The 15,000-nt window shown below is 42.1% G+C and overlaps 2 protein-coding genes across 3 annotated transcripts in view; both read left to right on the forward strand.

Annotated features, from left to right (window-relative positions):
• Nucleotides 1–15,000, forward strand: part of LOC124385132 (NLR family CARD domain-containing protein 3-like) — a 987,530-nt gene that overhangs the window by 709,901 nt on the left and 262,629 nt on the right. The gene's annotated exons all lie outside the window — the stretch shown is intronic.
• On the forward strand, nt 4,588–7,946 carry metrn (meteorin, glial cell differentiation regulator). The gene is made up of 4 exons (XM_046848307.1): nt 4,588–4,720; nt 5,413–5,840; nt 6,883–6,942; nt 7,532–7,946. The coding sequence occupies exons 1-4, from the start codon at nt 4,638–4,640 to the stop codon at nt 7,840–7,842; spliced, it is 882 nt and encodes a 293-aa protein (XP_046704263.1). The 5' UTR covers nt 4,588–4,637; the 3' UTR covers nt 7,843–7,946.

A 15,000-nucleotide genomic window follows, 5' to 3' on the forward strand; every position in this document is an offset into this window, starting at 1 on the left:
CAGTGTTCGAAAAGAAATATATGTGTGTGTGTGTGTGTGTGTGTGTGTGTGAGAGAGAAAGAAACAACATCTAGAACAATCAATAAATGTCTCTTTGTGGAAAAAAGAAAACTCTTTTCTATGTTTAAATGTGTGTGTGTGTGTGTGTGTGTGTGTGTGTGTGTGTGTGTGCATGTTTAACAGAGGTGTGTGACGTTTCTAGACGTTTCTACGAGAATCAGTGGAACTACGGAACCTTTATTTACCCACAAACACAATGTGTGTGTGTGTGTGTGTGTGTGTGTGTGTGTGTGTGTGTGTGTGTGTGTGTGTGTATAGGTGTAGTGTTACTCAGGTGTATAGAATCCTGACCTGTGTCTCAGTCTCAAGCGCTCCCTGTCTCTCTCCCACTCACTCACACACACACACACACACACACACACACACACACCACACACACACACACACAATTACACTCAGTCTTTTCAGATGTGAATATAAAGAGCTCCACCTGTAGACTCTGTGTGTTTGTTATTTGTTCTCCTTCACATTGAAACACACACATCTCATTGTTGGGCTAACAACACACACACACACACACACACACACACACACACACACACACACACACACAGAGGTCAAAGGACTAATTAGTTCATAATAACATGCATTAGTTTAGATTATGTAATGACTTAGAACACAAGATCAAATCACTGCAGCCAAATAGAACAGCATAATTATCATAATTATCTTTTCCAGTGTGTGTGTGTGTGTGTGTGTGTGTGTGTGTGTGTGTGTGTGTGTGAGTGTGTGTTTTCCCATGACTTTTCACGCTTGTCCAGTTTTTCAATGAGTCAGTGGAAATTGTCAGAAAAACCTTTTCCCACCTAAACTTGTCCCTACACCCTCACACACACACACACACACACACACACACACACACACACACACACAGAGAGAGACCTCTGTTTTTTGCCTTGTAGACCCTCATATGAATGACCTGTGAAAACTGACACTAATGTTCTCATTGCTGTTTCACGAGTGTGTGTTTGTGTGTGTGTGTGTGTGTGTGTGTTGCTCAAACACAGCTGTACCAAGATCCAAGAGAGTTAAACACTTTGTTCTGCCCACTCACATCATCATGACAATGATATTTGATCCTAAAATACAAATAGAGCTCCTGGCTTTGACAGCGTTAGTGTAGAATTAGCTGCAGCATGTCAACTCGCTGCCATTGTTTCCTCTTTTATTGAACATTAAACATCTTGGAGGATAATTCAGTGTTTTCTCTCTCTGATAAACATGACACACAACCTCAAACAAATCACTAACCCACAGTGCTCGATATAATGCTCGTCTCTCATTCTGTTCTCTTCAGATCAAAACGCTGTGTCATATAAAAATAAACCCTCATTTCGATCTTTTTATATCGAAAATATCGTCCAGTTTAGGAATATAATTATATTCTGCTTTTAATGTGAATAAATAAATCACTGTGTGTTGAACTAAAAACAATCTCCTATAATCAAATCCCCTAGTTTTCAATTTTAATAAACATCATTTGTTCATTGTTATTGAATATATAAATAATTGAAAGTAAAAAAACAAACAGACATTTATTTGTATTATTGCTCAATTGTGTTACAAGCTTGTCATTCAGCAATAACGCAGAGACGCACAAAACTAGGGCCCATGAGGCAACGTTAGCTAATGTCATATATCACATTTTAATGAGAAAAGGACAGAAAATGTGAAAAAATGAAATTTTGGAAAAACCTTGAAAAGCTGAAGTAGGCGTTGAACTCTACTGTTTAATAAACTGGAATGAACTTTAATTTTCACTGAACTACCACCCTGAAAATAAACCTGCATTAGCCACACAAAATACAAGCCATGTTCATATTCTATGTATTGTTTTATTTATTTATATATATATATTTTCTAAACATTATGGAATCATAAATGTGGGGACCCGTGGCAACTTTCATTTGAATAAAATGTTTTATTGCATTTACTTTTGGCTCCTGGCCCTCAGCCCTTCTGTCTGTCTGTCTGTCTGTCTGTCTGTCTGCCTGTCAGTCTGTCTGTCTGCCTGTCAGTCTGTCTGTCTGCCTGTCTGTCTGTCACCTTCTGACCAAACACAATCCAGAACTCAGTATCCACTTATACCAACACTGTACACAGTCTGTGTGTGTGTGCGCACATGTACAACACAAACTACACTTTTTATGATTTTATATTTGACATAATGATAACACACACACACACACACACACACAGACCCTTCCTTTCATGTGTTGGTCCTTTGAAATGGCCATTACAAAACAAAAGACTCCCCTTATACCCAGAATCACAGCAGGGACTCACACACACACACACATCAGCAGGACCACTGGACCTTTGCGTTTGTGTCAAAGGGCCTGTCATAACCACATCACACACACACACACACACACACACACACACACACACTCGTTTTTATGCATACACACACACACACACACACAGAAAGATGAAAGAGCGACACAGTAAAAGTGAGACACGTCAGGACGACCCTGTCTCATCACCTCCCTCTGTCTCACTTTCTTCTCTCTCTTGCTCTGATCTGGTCACTGGTTCTCCTTTCAGATCTCACTGAAGCAAAACTCCATTATCAGCCTTCGTTTACTTTTCTATTGATAAAGAACCATAAAGTTCAACATCAGCCTGAAGAAAACCTGTTCAACTCAAATATATCCAAACCCCAGCAGATCATTTCACAGTTACATTTACGGCATTTGGCAACCGGCGTGATCCAGAGCGACTTTCGACTGAGCAGTTCAGGGTTAAAGGCCATGCTCAAGGGTTCCATCATTGTTGAGGGACTCAGCAGGTCACTGAAGGACATGAGTGTAAAATGAGCGCTCATGTCATCATATAGAAGACTCCTTCAGTTTAACCCTCACTACCAATACCAACTTAATGAAATCAGTTTACTGGAACACACCTACTAGATAATGTTTTTGTTCATCAACATCAAGTGAAATCCTTCACTCTCTTCATCATTACATCTCCATGTTTGCTTTCTTTACAGTCTCACTGTTTATTAATGCATTGGAGCTGAATTCTATGTGGATTTGAAGAATGTGAATGTATACACATCAACTGGAAAATAAAAACCCTAATCATTTACAGTCATGAGCTTCAGAGCTCAGCTGAAACATGTCTCACAGAATCGTCCTTCCTCCGGATTCAGGCAGGACCTCCCCAAAACCATTCAACCCAATGAGAGAACTTTCCAAATGGGAAAATCAAGTGTTTATTTCAACTTAAAACCTCATTCATTTCTGTCAATAACTAGTTGAGTCACAATGTCTGGGTTCTGATGTACGATATCATGATTCCTGTACACTGGGGTTATTATAACTGGTGTTATTTATACATTTCCTCTTTATTTTTTATTTATTCACTTTTGTTTACTTACCAGAACACATTTAATAACATAATCAACGATAAATTGATGTGTGTCAATCAATCAATCAACCAATCAACCAATCAATCATTCTCTTTGTAGACTGTAGTAATGAGTTTGAGGTAGTAGGAAAATAATATGTGAAAAATAATAATTGAACTTAAAGAGAGTTTCTACATAATAATCAGGAGAAATAATGATCCTGAATTTGCACACCTGCTGTCAACTTCACATCATTCTACTTTACATCTCCATTTTCAATAGTTTTATAAAAGATACCTCATGCTAATATGGCATATATGTAAAGGTTTATATAATTATATATACATACTTATGCACATAACTTTTTTCGTGTCATTAATAATTTTGTTCTCTTTTTTCCTCTTTACTGTTTAATATTGTTAAATGTAATATTTAATATTTGCTGGTTTTGCTGAAGCCTCACTTTTAGAGAAATCATTCTATTAAATGTTACAGACATCTGCACATATGACCAATAAAACCTGAAACTTGATATTGAAACTTAATGAGTTTATTCAAGATAAAATCATGTTCAATCAAAAAATAATTGTAATAAATCAGCACTTCAGGTTGTTATTATTACAGGGTTATACGAACACCTTTTTTATCTTAAAAAAATAAAAAATAAAATAATAATAATATTAATATTAATAATAATAATAATAATATTAATAATAATAATAATAATAATAATAATAATAAAGACAAGTTTAATCAGGATGCTTTTTCCCCTCCTTTCACACACACATCCATGACGTCATGGCTCCGGAGGTGTCCAAATCCCCAACCCCATCAACCCCCCTCACTCCTCCTCCAGTTTAAAGTTTCTGCTCTCTGAGCGCTGATTGGCTGCGCGCGCATTCCTCCGCACTCAAGAAGTTGCGGCTCCCGGCGGCTGCTCGCGCACTCCGAGAGAATCTCACCGGGGACAGGAGCGCAGACACCGGGGACAGGAGCGCAGACACCGGGGACAGGAGCGCAGACACCGGGGACAGTTACTGAACATTAGGGACAGGAATTACAAAGAACGGAGGACGGGCATGAAGGCGATCATGGACTCTGTAGAATCGAGGATTGTATTTTTTCTTTAATTTGTATCATTGTTCCTCTCGTTTCCCGGGGGAGAGGACTTTACCCCCGCGGTGACCGGGTCTGTCTCAGCCCTCGGGCGTGTGGAGGACCGGGCATGGGCATGGAGATGTGGATGTGGGTGATCATGGCGCTGACCGGCGCGAGCAGAGCCGCTGATGAGTGCAGCTGGAAGGGAAGGTACGAGTCTCCCATAAGTGCAGATATGATCAATATTTATTATTTCCTGTGTGTGTGTGTGTGTGTGTGTGTGTGTGTGTGTGTGTGTGTGTGTGTGTGTAACAAATACAGATCAGATAAAATACTGTTTATATAGTGCATAAAACTGATCCTGACCCGAACCCGAATAATCCTGAGGCTCTTCTAATAGAATACATGTAATATTATATCATTTAAAATATTAAATATAAATGTATTTCACCGCATATATATCGACTTTTATATTTTATCATTTACGCTTTTATTATTATTATTATAATTTTTTTTTTTTGCGGAAAAACTTTCCCAAGCTCCTTTAATAAATTCCTATGCATGCACAGGATTTAAATAACCCCGTAGTGCGCATGCGCAAATGTGAGCCGTGTCGACGCTTACTGAATAAACTAATGAATCAATTAATTAATTACCATGAATATAAATAATACATATAGTATTAATAAGACTATAAAAACCTCACTGTATGTTAATGGAGTTTGTGTGCTGTTGGGAGCGTGGTGCAGTAACAGGATTTGGCCTGCAGGTGGCCCACAGCTTCACTTAACAGTCAGATGAAGTTGCATGAACACTGAGTGTGGGATACCTGAACATCTGTTAGGGTGTGCAGAACATCATCAGGTGTTGATGACTCTCACCTCTCTCACCTCTCTCTATAGTGGTCTCTCTCAGCCGGAGCAGAGTGTGGAGCAGGTGTTCCTGCGCTGTTCAGAAGGTTCCGTCGAGTTCCTGTACCCCACCGGAGCCCTGCGCCTCACCCTCTTACCCCGTCTACCCGGCCACAGGGTGGGTGGGGCCGCTGGGACACCCTCGTCCGTCTGCATCAAGCCGGAGCCTCAGTGGGGCGGGGCCCAGCTTTACCTGGAAAGAGGCGGAGTCTTGGAGCTTCTAGTGAGCGACCCACCAGGTCCTGCTCGCATTCACTGTTTCAGCCTTGCACCTGGGGAAAGCACCGCCCTGTTCCTGCAGGCCACACCCCACAGCGACATCAGCAGGCGCATCGCGGCGTTCCGCTACGAACTGAGAGGAGACTGGATGCCACAGATATCCGTCAACACCGTGGACGATGATTTAGACAGAGAAGAAGGTGAGCAAATGTGAAGACCTCAGTGAAGGTCCAAATAGAGTTTGGATCCCGAGTCAACTCTAAACCAAGATGGCCGTCAGACAGGGTTTCAGATTATACAGATGACACACCATGTCCCAAACTTCATCATCAAACACAACGGCATTTCCTTCAATCACTGCTAAAACACACACACACACACACACACACACACACACACACACACACACACACACACACACACAGTGTGGGAAAAGGGAGAAGCAGAGACAGAGAGATTGAGAGGGGGAGGGACGGAGTGAGAGAGGGATAGAGCGGAGGACAAAAGCTCAGTATGGAGAGGGGACGAGTCCTTTCAACATACCGCATGAACGAGCCGTATCCGTGGTAACGGGGGGATGGTCAGCTGAGGGACAGAGCTTTTGTTCAGGAGCTAAAGACACACACACACACATACACACACACACACACACACACACACAGGATGCTAGGAAATTTAAAAAATGCATCGATGCTCCATAAGACGTTTCTCTCTCACACACACACACACACACACTCGCACAACTTTTAACGAGTGTGAGGGACGCACAGGTGGTTTTGTGTGTGTGTGTGTGTGTGTGTGTGTGTGTGTGTATTGAGGGGAACTGAATAACAGGAAGTGTTTAGAAGACTTCACACCTCGCTGCTTTTCAACAGGTGCCTTAAATCACACCAATCAATGCACACACACACACACACACACACACACACACACACACACACACCTGTGGACTGGTCTCTAAGCTGTAAAAGTAATATGTTGTATATGGTGTTACTTCCTTTTCTGTTCTCTCACACACACACACTTTGTAAATGTGTGTTCCAGTCTCACTATGACAACCAGGAAATTTGGAACATAGCCTGTGTGTGTGTGTGTGTGTGTGTGTGTGTGTGTGTGTGTGTGTTTTGAATCAGGTTATTCAGTGAAAAGAACTCTACCCAGTGTGCATGAAAGAAACTAAATGGTATATATTTTTCTTTGTGTGTGTGTGTGTGTGTGTGTGTGTGTGTGTGTGTGTGTTAGGAGCGTGCAGGCCATGTAACGACACAGAGATGCTGATGGCAGTGTGCACCAGTGACTTTGGTGAGTCTCACATACACCGTATAATCCAATCACACACACACACACACACACACACACACTCATTTACACACCATGATAAAAAGACATCGACATGTACTGCTTTTTATAATAAATACAGCAAATGGAGACACACACACACACACACACACACACACACTCTCCTTTGTTCTAACAGTGGAATTCTGCCCCACCCACTCTTGGGGGTTAAAGTTCACACAGCAGCACCTAACATGTCCTAGTGGAGTAAGTGCACACGTGCACACACATATACGCACATATACACACACACGCAAACACATACACAAACACACAACAAGTTTAAATTGAAATGTGGGAAGAACACTGGAAACTCAGTGTGTGTGTGTGTGTGTGTGTGTGTGTGTGTGTGGGGGTTGTGTCTCAAGGGGCAGATTAAATTACTGGAGTCAAAGAATTTAAAATTAAGAACAAGGTCAGCTAACGTCCACACACACACACACACACACACACACACACACACTGTCTAGATAAACAGATGGAACATTGTGAGAGTTTGGATTTGTACTCATAAGTAAACCGTGTGTGTGTGTGTGTGTGTGTGTGTGTGTAGTGGTGCGTGGGAATATCCGTGCTGTGGAAGTGGACCCCGGGCAGCGCGTCTCGGTGATCAGGGTGAGCACCACACGTGTGTATCGTCAGAAGTGGCCTGTGTTCTCCAGCGTGGGTCGGCGCACTCACTCCGGAGAGATCCGAACTCTGCTGCGCTGCGGTGTCCGCGCTGGCTCCGGGAGCTTCCTCTTCACCGGACACGCCCACTTTGGGGAGGCGTGGCTCACCTGCGCACCTAGGTACAAGGACTTCCTGCGAGTGTACGAGCGTGCCAAGCAGGACCTGCAGATTCCCTGCACCCTCGACACGTGACCAACACTGAGATGGGACGTCTTCTTCACAGAGAGAGAGACAGACGAGGAGATCTTCATAAAGATCCTCAGATACAGAACAGAGAAACATCAGGCACACACACACACACACACACACACACACACACACACACACACGGCCTGGTGGAATTAGAGGCGTGTCCTTACACGCTGACCCAACATTGTCATTTGGACTAAGACAGACAGACATTTCAGAGCTTGTGCGTGTGTCCATGCAAGGCTGAGCGAGACACAAGACGTGAGACGTGACACCTCAGGACACGTAAGCTATATGTCAGTATTCACGTCACGGGTTTAATAAATACTATATATATACTTTTGCACTGAGGGAAAAGGAGGGAGCTGAAACCAAACAAAAGCAGACGATATGTAGCGCAAAAACACACACACACACATACATATACACACACACACACACACTCTCATACACACAAACACACACACACACACACACACACACACAGACAGAACCATGTAACCGGGTAGAAAGGTCCGGATCAGCTGTCGAAGCACTTTCACACGTCCCCGTTCACACGTCTAAATTACCTTCACTAGTGTTTTATTTGAAATGAGCAGATTTTTATTTGTATTTTTTCACAACACACGCTGGATTTTATTTACTCGAGGTTGTGAAAATATTTCTGTATAAATACTGTGTATAAAAGATGTACAGGAGAAATCTATTTAATTTTACATCACAATGTTCAGCTCAGACGGACACCACACCCAGACCTGTTCTTTAAAACCAGATTGTTGTGAGTGTGTGTGTGTGTGTGTGAGTGTGTGTGAGTGTGTGTGTGTGTGTGTGTGTGAGTGTGTGTGATCATGATTGTGCACTATTCTAGTGGAAAGAGAAACCAAACAACTCTAAGCCACTTCTTCCTGCCTCACTATGTGTGTGTGTGTGTGTGTGTGTGTGTGTGTGTGTGTGTGTGTGTGTGTGTGTGTACAGACTTTGTAAATACTGTGAATAAGATGTTTAGAAAGAGAATATTGTGTCTATGTTTGTGATTAAACACCGATTTAAACGAATGAAGTCACTTCACACACACACACACACACACACACACACACACACACACACACTTCTCAGCCAATCAGAATCTAGGATTCCTATCATATACAGGTTTGGTGTAAGAGGAGTAAAGTGCAGTCCAGTTAATCAACACTTCCTGACCAATCAGGATCCAGGCTGCTGTTCTTAAAGTATTTATTTATAAATAAACACATTTAGGAATTGATTAATTGCACCATCAACTGCCTGAACATCGCAGCAACACTCTCAGTCAGCGGCTTGCTCAAAAGTTTACACCCCTCCTTCGCCCTAATTGAGACCAGTTAATCTTTATTACAGTAACTCATTAAGGAGTTTAAAGACTTTTTGTTTATACAGTCGTAAAAATTCGATTAAACTTTCCATAATTCAGAAATGGGAGTAAAAAAATCTGAAACAAAATCAGGAAATCTGAAAAAAGATGGAAAATAAGGAACGAAAGTGAAATAAAAGTTTTTTGATAATAAGCTGTAAGATCACGTGTGTGTGTGTGTGTGTGTGTGTGTGTGTGTGTGTGTGTGATAACCCTCTAATCTCTGTGGATAACTCTACAGCCACCACAGGAACACCCTTTTTTGTTCCTCAAGGGTCTGCAGATGGCCCAAATCCCCTAAAAATGCGGAGGGAGAACCTGTGTGTGTGTGTGTGTGTGTGGGTGTGGGTGTGTGTGGTGGGGGGTCTTAAGGTGGCCTTTCAGATTTTCTCATTTCCCACCAAAATGAACAAAGTGAGAGAAGATTGAAGATGTAGAGGAGTGAACTTAATTGTCATTCCAGCATCTTATGTGTCTGACACACACACACACACACACACACACAGGTTTTCCCTCCGCATTGTTAACGGGATTTAAAGTAATTGATGTAACTCAGACAACGAGGACGGAAACTTCAGAGTTCCAGAAACTTGAGAGTTCCTAGATGGGTTCCTGTTTGAATTCTTGAATCTCACCACAGTGAAAACAGCAGCCACAAAATATCAGCTTTATATTTTATTTCATATTTATACTTATTGCACATAGCAATCTTAATGTTATGTGTCCACAAACGTTTGACCATATAGAGTGTGTGTGTGTGTGTGTGTGTGTGTGTGTGTGTGTGTGTGTGTGTGTGTTGCATATTGAGTGCATTGGAAAGTATTCAGATCCCCTTCACTTTTTTCAATGTTGTTATGTTGCAGTCTGATCCTACAGTCACAATTCTCCTGAATCTCCACTCAGTTCCCCATAATGACAAAGTGAAAACCAAATTCTCCAAATGTCTACAAATTGATTCAAATGAAAAACCTGAAATATCACATGTTCTTTAATGATCATTTGTGAGATGTTTCTGCACCTCGACTAGAGTCTGCCTGTGAAAAAGGTTAGTGATTGGACATGATGTGGAAAGATACACACCTCTCTATCGAAGTCCTCACAGCTGATCAATGCAGATTAGAGCAAAAACCATGCCATGAGGTGAAAGGAACTGCTGCAGAGCTCAGAGGATTCTAGAAGGCACAGATCTGGAGAAGGCTACAAAAACATTCTGCTGCACTTAAGATTCCTAAGAGCACAGTGGCCTCATAACTCTGAAATGGAAGAAGTGTGGCACATTGACATCCAAGTGCTGGTCACCAGGCCAAATCTGGTGCAATCTGGAGAGAAGAGCCTTGGTAAGAGAGGAGATCAAGAACCTGATGGTCACACCGGCTGATTTCCGGAGATCCTGTGTGGAGATGGAGAAAGTTCCAGAAGGAAAACCATCACTGCAGCACTTCACTGATCTGGGCTTTATGATAGAGGGCCTAGCTGGAAGACTCTCAGTGTGAAACCAATGGAAGCCTACTGAAAGTCTCTCACACTGAGTGGAACAAGATTCACTGATCTGATAAATCCAAGATTGAACTGTTTGACCTAATTTTTAAAAGGTATGTCTGAAAGAAACTATTCACCTGCCCAAATCCATCTCAACAGTGAAGCATGATGGTGGCAGCATTATGCTGTGGGGGTGCTTTCTGTTGCAGGGACTGGATGACTGGTCTGGGTTTAGGGAAAGCTGATAATAAAAATCAGTTTCACAGCACTCAGGAATTCATTCTGGGCTGAAGGTTCCACCTTCCTACATGAAAATGACCCTGAACACACAGCCAAGACAACACAGGAGTGGATCAGGGACTCTGTGATTGTCCTACAGTGGTCCAGCCAAAGCCATGTCCTGAACCCTACTGAACATCTCTGGAGAGTCCTGAAAGTGGCTTCCACCGATGCCCCCCATCCAACCTGCCCCATCTTAAGAGGATTTGCCCTGAACAAAGGCAGAAAATCCCCCAATTCAGGAGTGTAGAGTTTCTTGTGTCAAAACCAAAATAACTCCTGCAAAAGAAGTTTCAATGAAGTACTGAGAAAAGCTTTTTGACATGTTCCAGTGTTTGGAGCCGTATAGATGTAGCAGAGAGCACAGGAAATGGTGCTATACATAGACCAATATATCATTTTATTCATGCTGGGGGCTGAAATTCACAGAATCAGTTACCTCACTGCCTGACTGTCGCTGTGTGTGATGACCTTTCAGGAAGTCGTGGGATTTTTCTCCCATTTTCCATGATAACTTTATTTGTGGAGCGCTTTTATCAATGGACATTTTATCCAAACAGCTTTACACAGGTAAAAAAATTATAAAGTTGATAATTGTAAGTCTAATGAGTGATCCAGTGGTGAGTGTGGTGAAGGAAAATCTGAGACTTCATGAGTAAGAAACCCTAAGTTGAACCAGACTCAAAAAAACAGAACCTCATCCTCGACACTAAATGTCCTTCATTACAGTTCCATCATTCCTGAGGTGTTCAGTGATGGACTCTTACATGCAGAACTGTTTATGCAAACTGCGATTCTGAACCAATGTAGCAGACTGTTGATATTCATTTCAGTCCAAATCCATCCTCAAATAAACCATCTCTGGATCATGGTCTTCTGATTCCCCATCTCTCTAACTTCAGAGGGGGTGGTATCTCAGTGGTTAAGGCTCTGGATTACTTATGGGACGGTTTCGGTTTGAGCACCAGTTTCTCCATTATGCCAGGGGGCGCTGTAACATGACTGACCCTCTGCTCTGACCTATACATCTCTGGAATATGCGAAGAATAGTAAAGTGCAGTATGAAGTTCAGGGGTAAATAAAGTTCAGGGGTAAATAAAGTGCAGTATGAAGTTCAGGGGTAAATAAAGTTTAGGGGTAAATAAAGTGCAGTATGAAGTTCAGGGGTAAATAAAGTTCAGGGGTAAATGAAGTGCAGGATGACGTTCAGGGGTAAATAAAGTTCAGGGGTAAATGAAGTGCAGGATGAAGTTCAGAGGTAAATGAAGTGCAGCATGTGACCCTCACCAGACTTCCAATCAGGACACTGTTCTGCTGCTGATTGGTGAACTGGTTCATAACAGCTGAAGGAGATAACGATCAGACGTGGTTCAGGGGTTCAGGGTTTCAGGGGTTTAGGGGTCGACACACTGTAAAAAAATATACAGCAGTGTCTATGTGTGTATGTGTGTGTGTGTGTGTGTGTGTGTGTGTGTGTGTGTGGTGTCCAGGTGCCAACCGAAAGTACAGAAAGGGTTTAATCTCCCCCTCTATTTGTCTTTGTGTCTCTCTCAAACAAACACACACACACACACACACACACACACACAGAGTGGCTGCCAGGTGGGCTGACCGAAACTACCAGCCAGTAGCTCAAACACACACACACACACACACACACACACACACACACACACACTGCAGGAGTCAGTAGAAGATAGTGTGTCAGCCATTAGAATGAATGTATCAGTGTGAGAGAAAGAATGTGGCACAAAGGGTAAGTGTGTGTGTGTGTGTGTGTGTGTGTGTGTGTGTGTGTGTGTGTGTGTGTGTGTGTGTGTTTATTATTGGCCATTCTCCATGTGAAACTTCTGCATTGTTTCCTGGCACAAAAAGATTAACACCCTTCAAGGAAACGACTAAACATTAAAAGCAAGAGACAAATAAATAAAAAGTAGAGTGTCTGTGACGTGTAAATGAAAAACTGCTGAAAAAAATTTAACAAGATCTTATGCACACACACACACACACACACACACACACACACACACACACACACACTATATGTATATGGGGGAGTGACAGCCCAGTGGTTGATCCTTACTGTGTTTCTGATCGGAAGGTAACACGCTTCTTCCGTGTAACTGTGGGCTGATCCCTCACCTTTCTCACAATCATCATTACCCCATGAGGTGAGGGCAAATTACGTAACTTGTAGTTCTTTTATTTTCGAATTTTCACGCCAACAGTGGTCTCTTTCTCAGAAGCTTCTTACTGATGGACTTGTAGCTCATTCCAGCCTTGTGCAGGTCTACAATCTCCCTGACGTCCTTTGACAGCTCTTTGGCGGTGGAGAGGTTTGAATGGAAGAGGTTGATTCTGTGACAGGTGTCTTTTATTCACATAATGAGTTGATATCAGGAATATTTCCATAAAGGTACAGGACTAATTTGGGTGTGTGGGAGTCAGAATTCTTGCTAATTTGGTACGGGATTAAATACATATGTCACTCAATCAAATACAAATTAATTTATATATAATATCAATTTATAATTTTTCTGGATTTTTGTACATTTACAAAATCAGCAGGGGATCAAATATCTTTTCCCCCACTGTAGTTCCACATACAACTTTACCTGCTCTCAAACCACGGGAGCTGTTCAGCTTCTTAACGAGCCAATAGGCAACTTCGGCATTGACACAAAGGCTACAAGGTGCTGCTTTTGAAACAATGATGTCTTTCATGATGAACAATTTATATCTGGATCTGGACCAATCACAGGTCAAAATTAACATATGTTTTATTTCTACTGTCTATATCACCTGTAAATCCAGGTTAGCCATTTTAGCCTGAAACGAGTTTGATTGAGCCATTATTGAAGAGCTAGAACCCACACGATGTGTCTGGGACCTTCAATAAAAAGCCTCGAGTTTGAGTGAATTCCCAGTCTTAGCCTATTTTGATCCTCTCAAAGATCTCAGATTACAAGTTGATGCCTTAAAGTACAGGCTTGGGGTGGTACTGCTCCTGCTGTGATCCATCACATATGTGTCAAAATCCCTAAAAGTGAAATTATGCTTAAATTGAGAAAGAACTCTTTGCCCTTCTGTTTGGGTGCAAGCGAGTCCACCATGACATCTACAGCTGGCAAGTCATTGTTGAAAGTGACCACCAGAAACCAGTCTTGAGTCAGAATGATGCAGAAACCCCTGGTATCAGTTTCAAGGCTACAGAGATCCACTCAGTAAAATGTGACTCCAGTAAAACTAAAAGTGTCCCTTTAAACTTTCACTTGAGTAAAAGTACAAAAAGACACATTGTCCAGGAAGTCATGATCCGATCTGCATACAGACACTAAAGTCAGGTTCTAATGTAGATGAGGTGAGGTGATGATCCTTCAGCTCTAAAAGGATAATTGCACTGTTGTATACTGACCAGGCAAAGACATCACTGTTACAGACACAACAGTCCAGGAAGTTTTTACATAATCTGAGATTATTGTGTCTTCAAGCTTTCGTTCAAACATGCTGTCACGTATACATGCTGGTCACCTAGACATCGAGAAGAGTTAGCAAAGAACCTCTGGCAAAGACAGAGAGAGCATTGATGGCACAAATGCCCAAATTGCTCAAACGCAATGAGGACAATCTTGTGATAGCAGATTTTAACACTGTTGTGGAGATCCAGCGTGAATAGCAGAAGATGCTCCACACGTTCCAGAAGAACTCTGGGAGGCGCTGTATTGCTGTACAAGGGGACTATTTTGAAGGTGATCGTGTGGAAATGTAGATAAATAAACTTTCTTGCAAACAGAGTGAATCTCCAAATGTTTTCATACCACCCCATAATCCCAACAGCTGTATCGATGAAATCACACACACACACACACACACACACACACACACACACACACACACACACACACACACACACACACACTGACTACTGATTTTTGTAAACAGAAGCAGAACTCTTTTTCCCTCAGAGGATCGTTTTTCTCTGTTCCACATCGCTCCTGATCTGGAAACGACCC

Source organism: Silurus meridionalis, chromosome 4, assembly GCF_014805685.1.
Source record: "Silurus meridionalis isolate SWU-2019-XX chromosome 4, ASM1480568v1, whole genome shotgun sequence".
NCBI classification, from domain to species: Eukaryota; Metazoa; Chordata; class Actinopteri; order Siluriformes; family Siluridae; genus Silurus; species Silurus meridionalis.

Coding starts and splice junctions, on each gene's coding strand:
- metrn (XM_046848307.1), top strand. CDS start 4,638: ATGGGCATGGAGATGTGGATGTGGGTGATCATGGCGCTGACCGGCGCG. Junction 5,841..6,882: donor TGATTTAGACAGAGAAGAAG/GTGAGCAAATGT, acceptor TGTGTGTGTTAG/GAGCGTGCAGGCCATGTAAC. Junction 6,943..7,531: donor AGTGTGCACCAGTGACTTTG/GTGAGTCTCACA, acceptor GTGTGTGTGTAG/TGGTGCGTGGGAATATCCGT.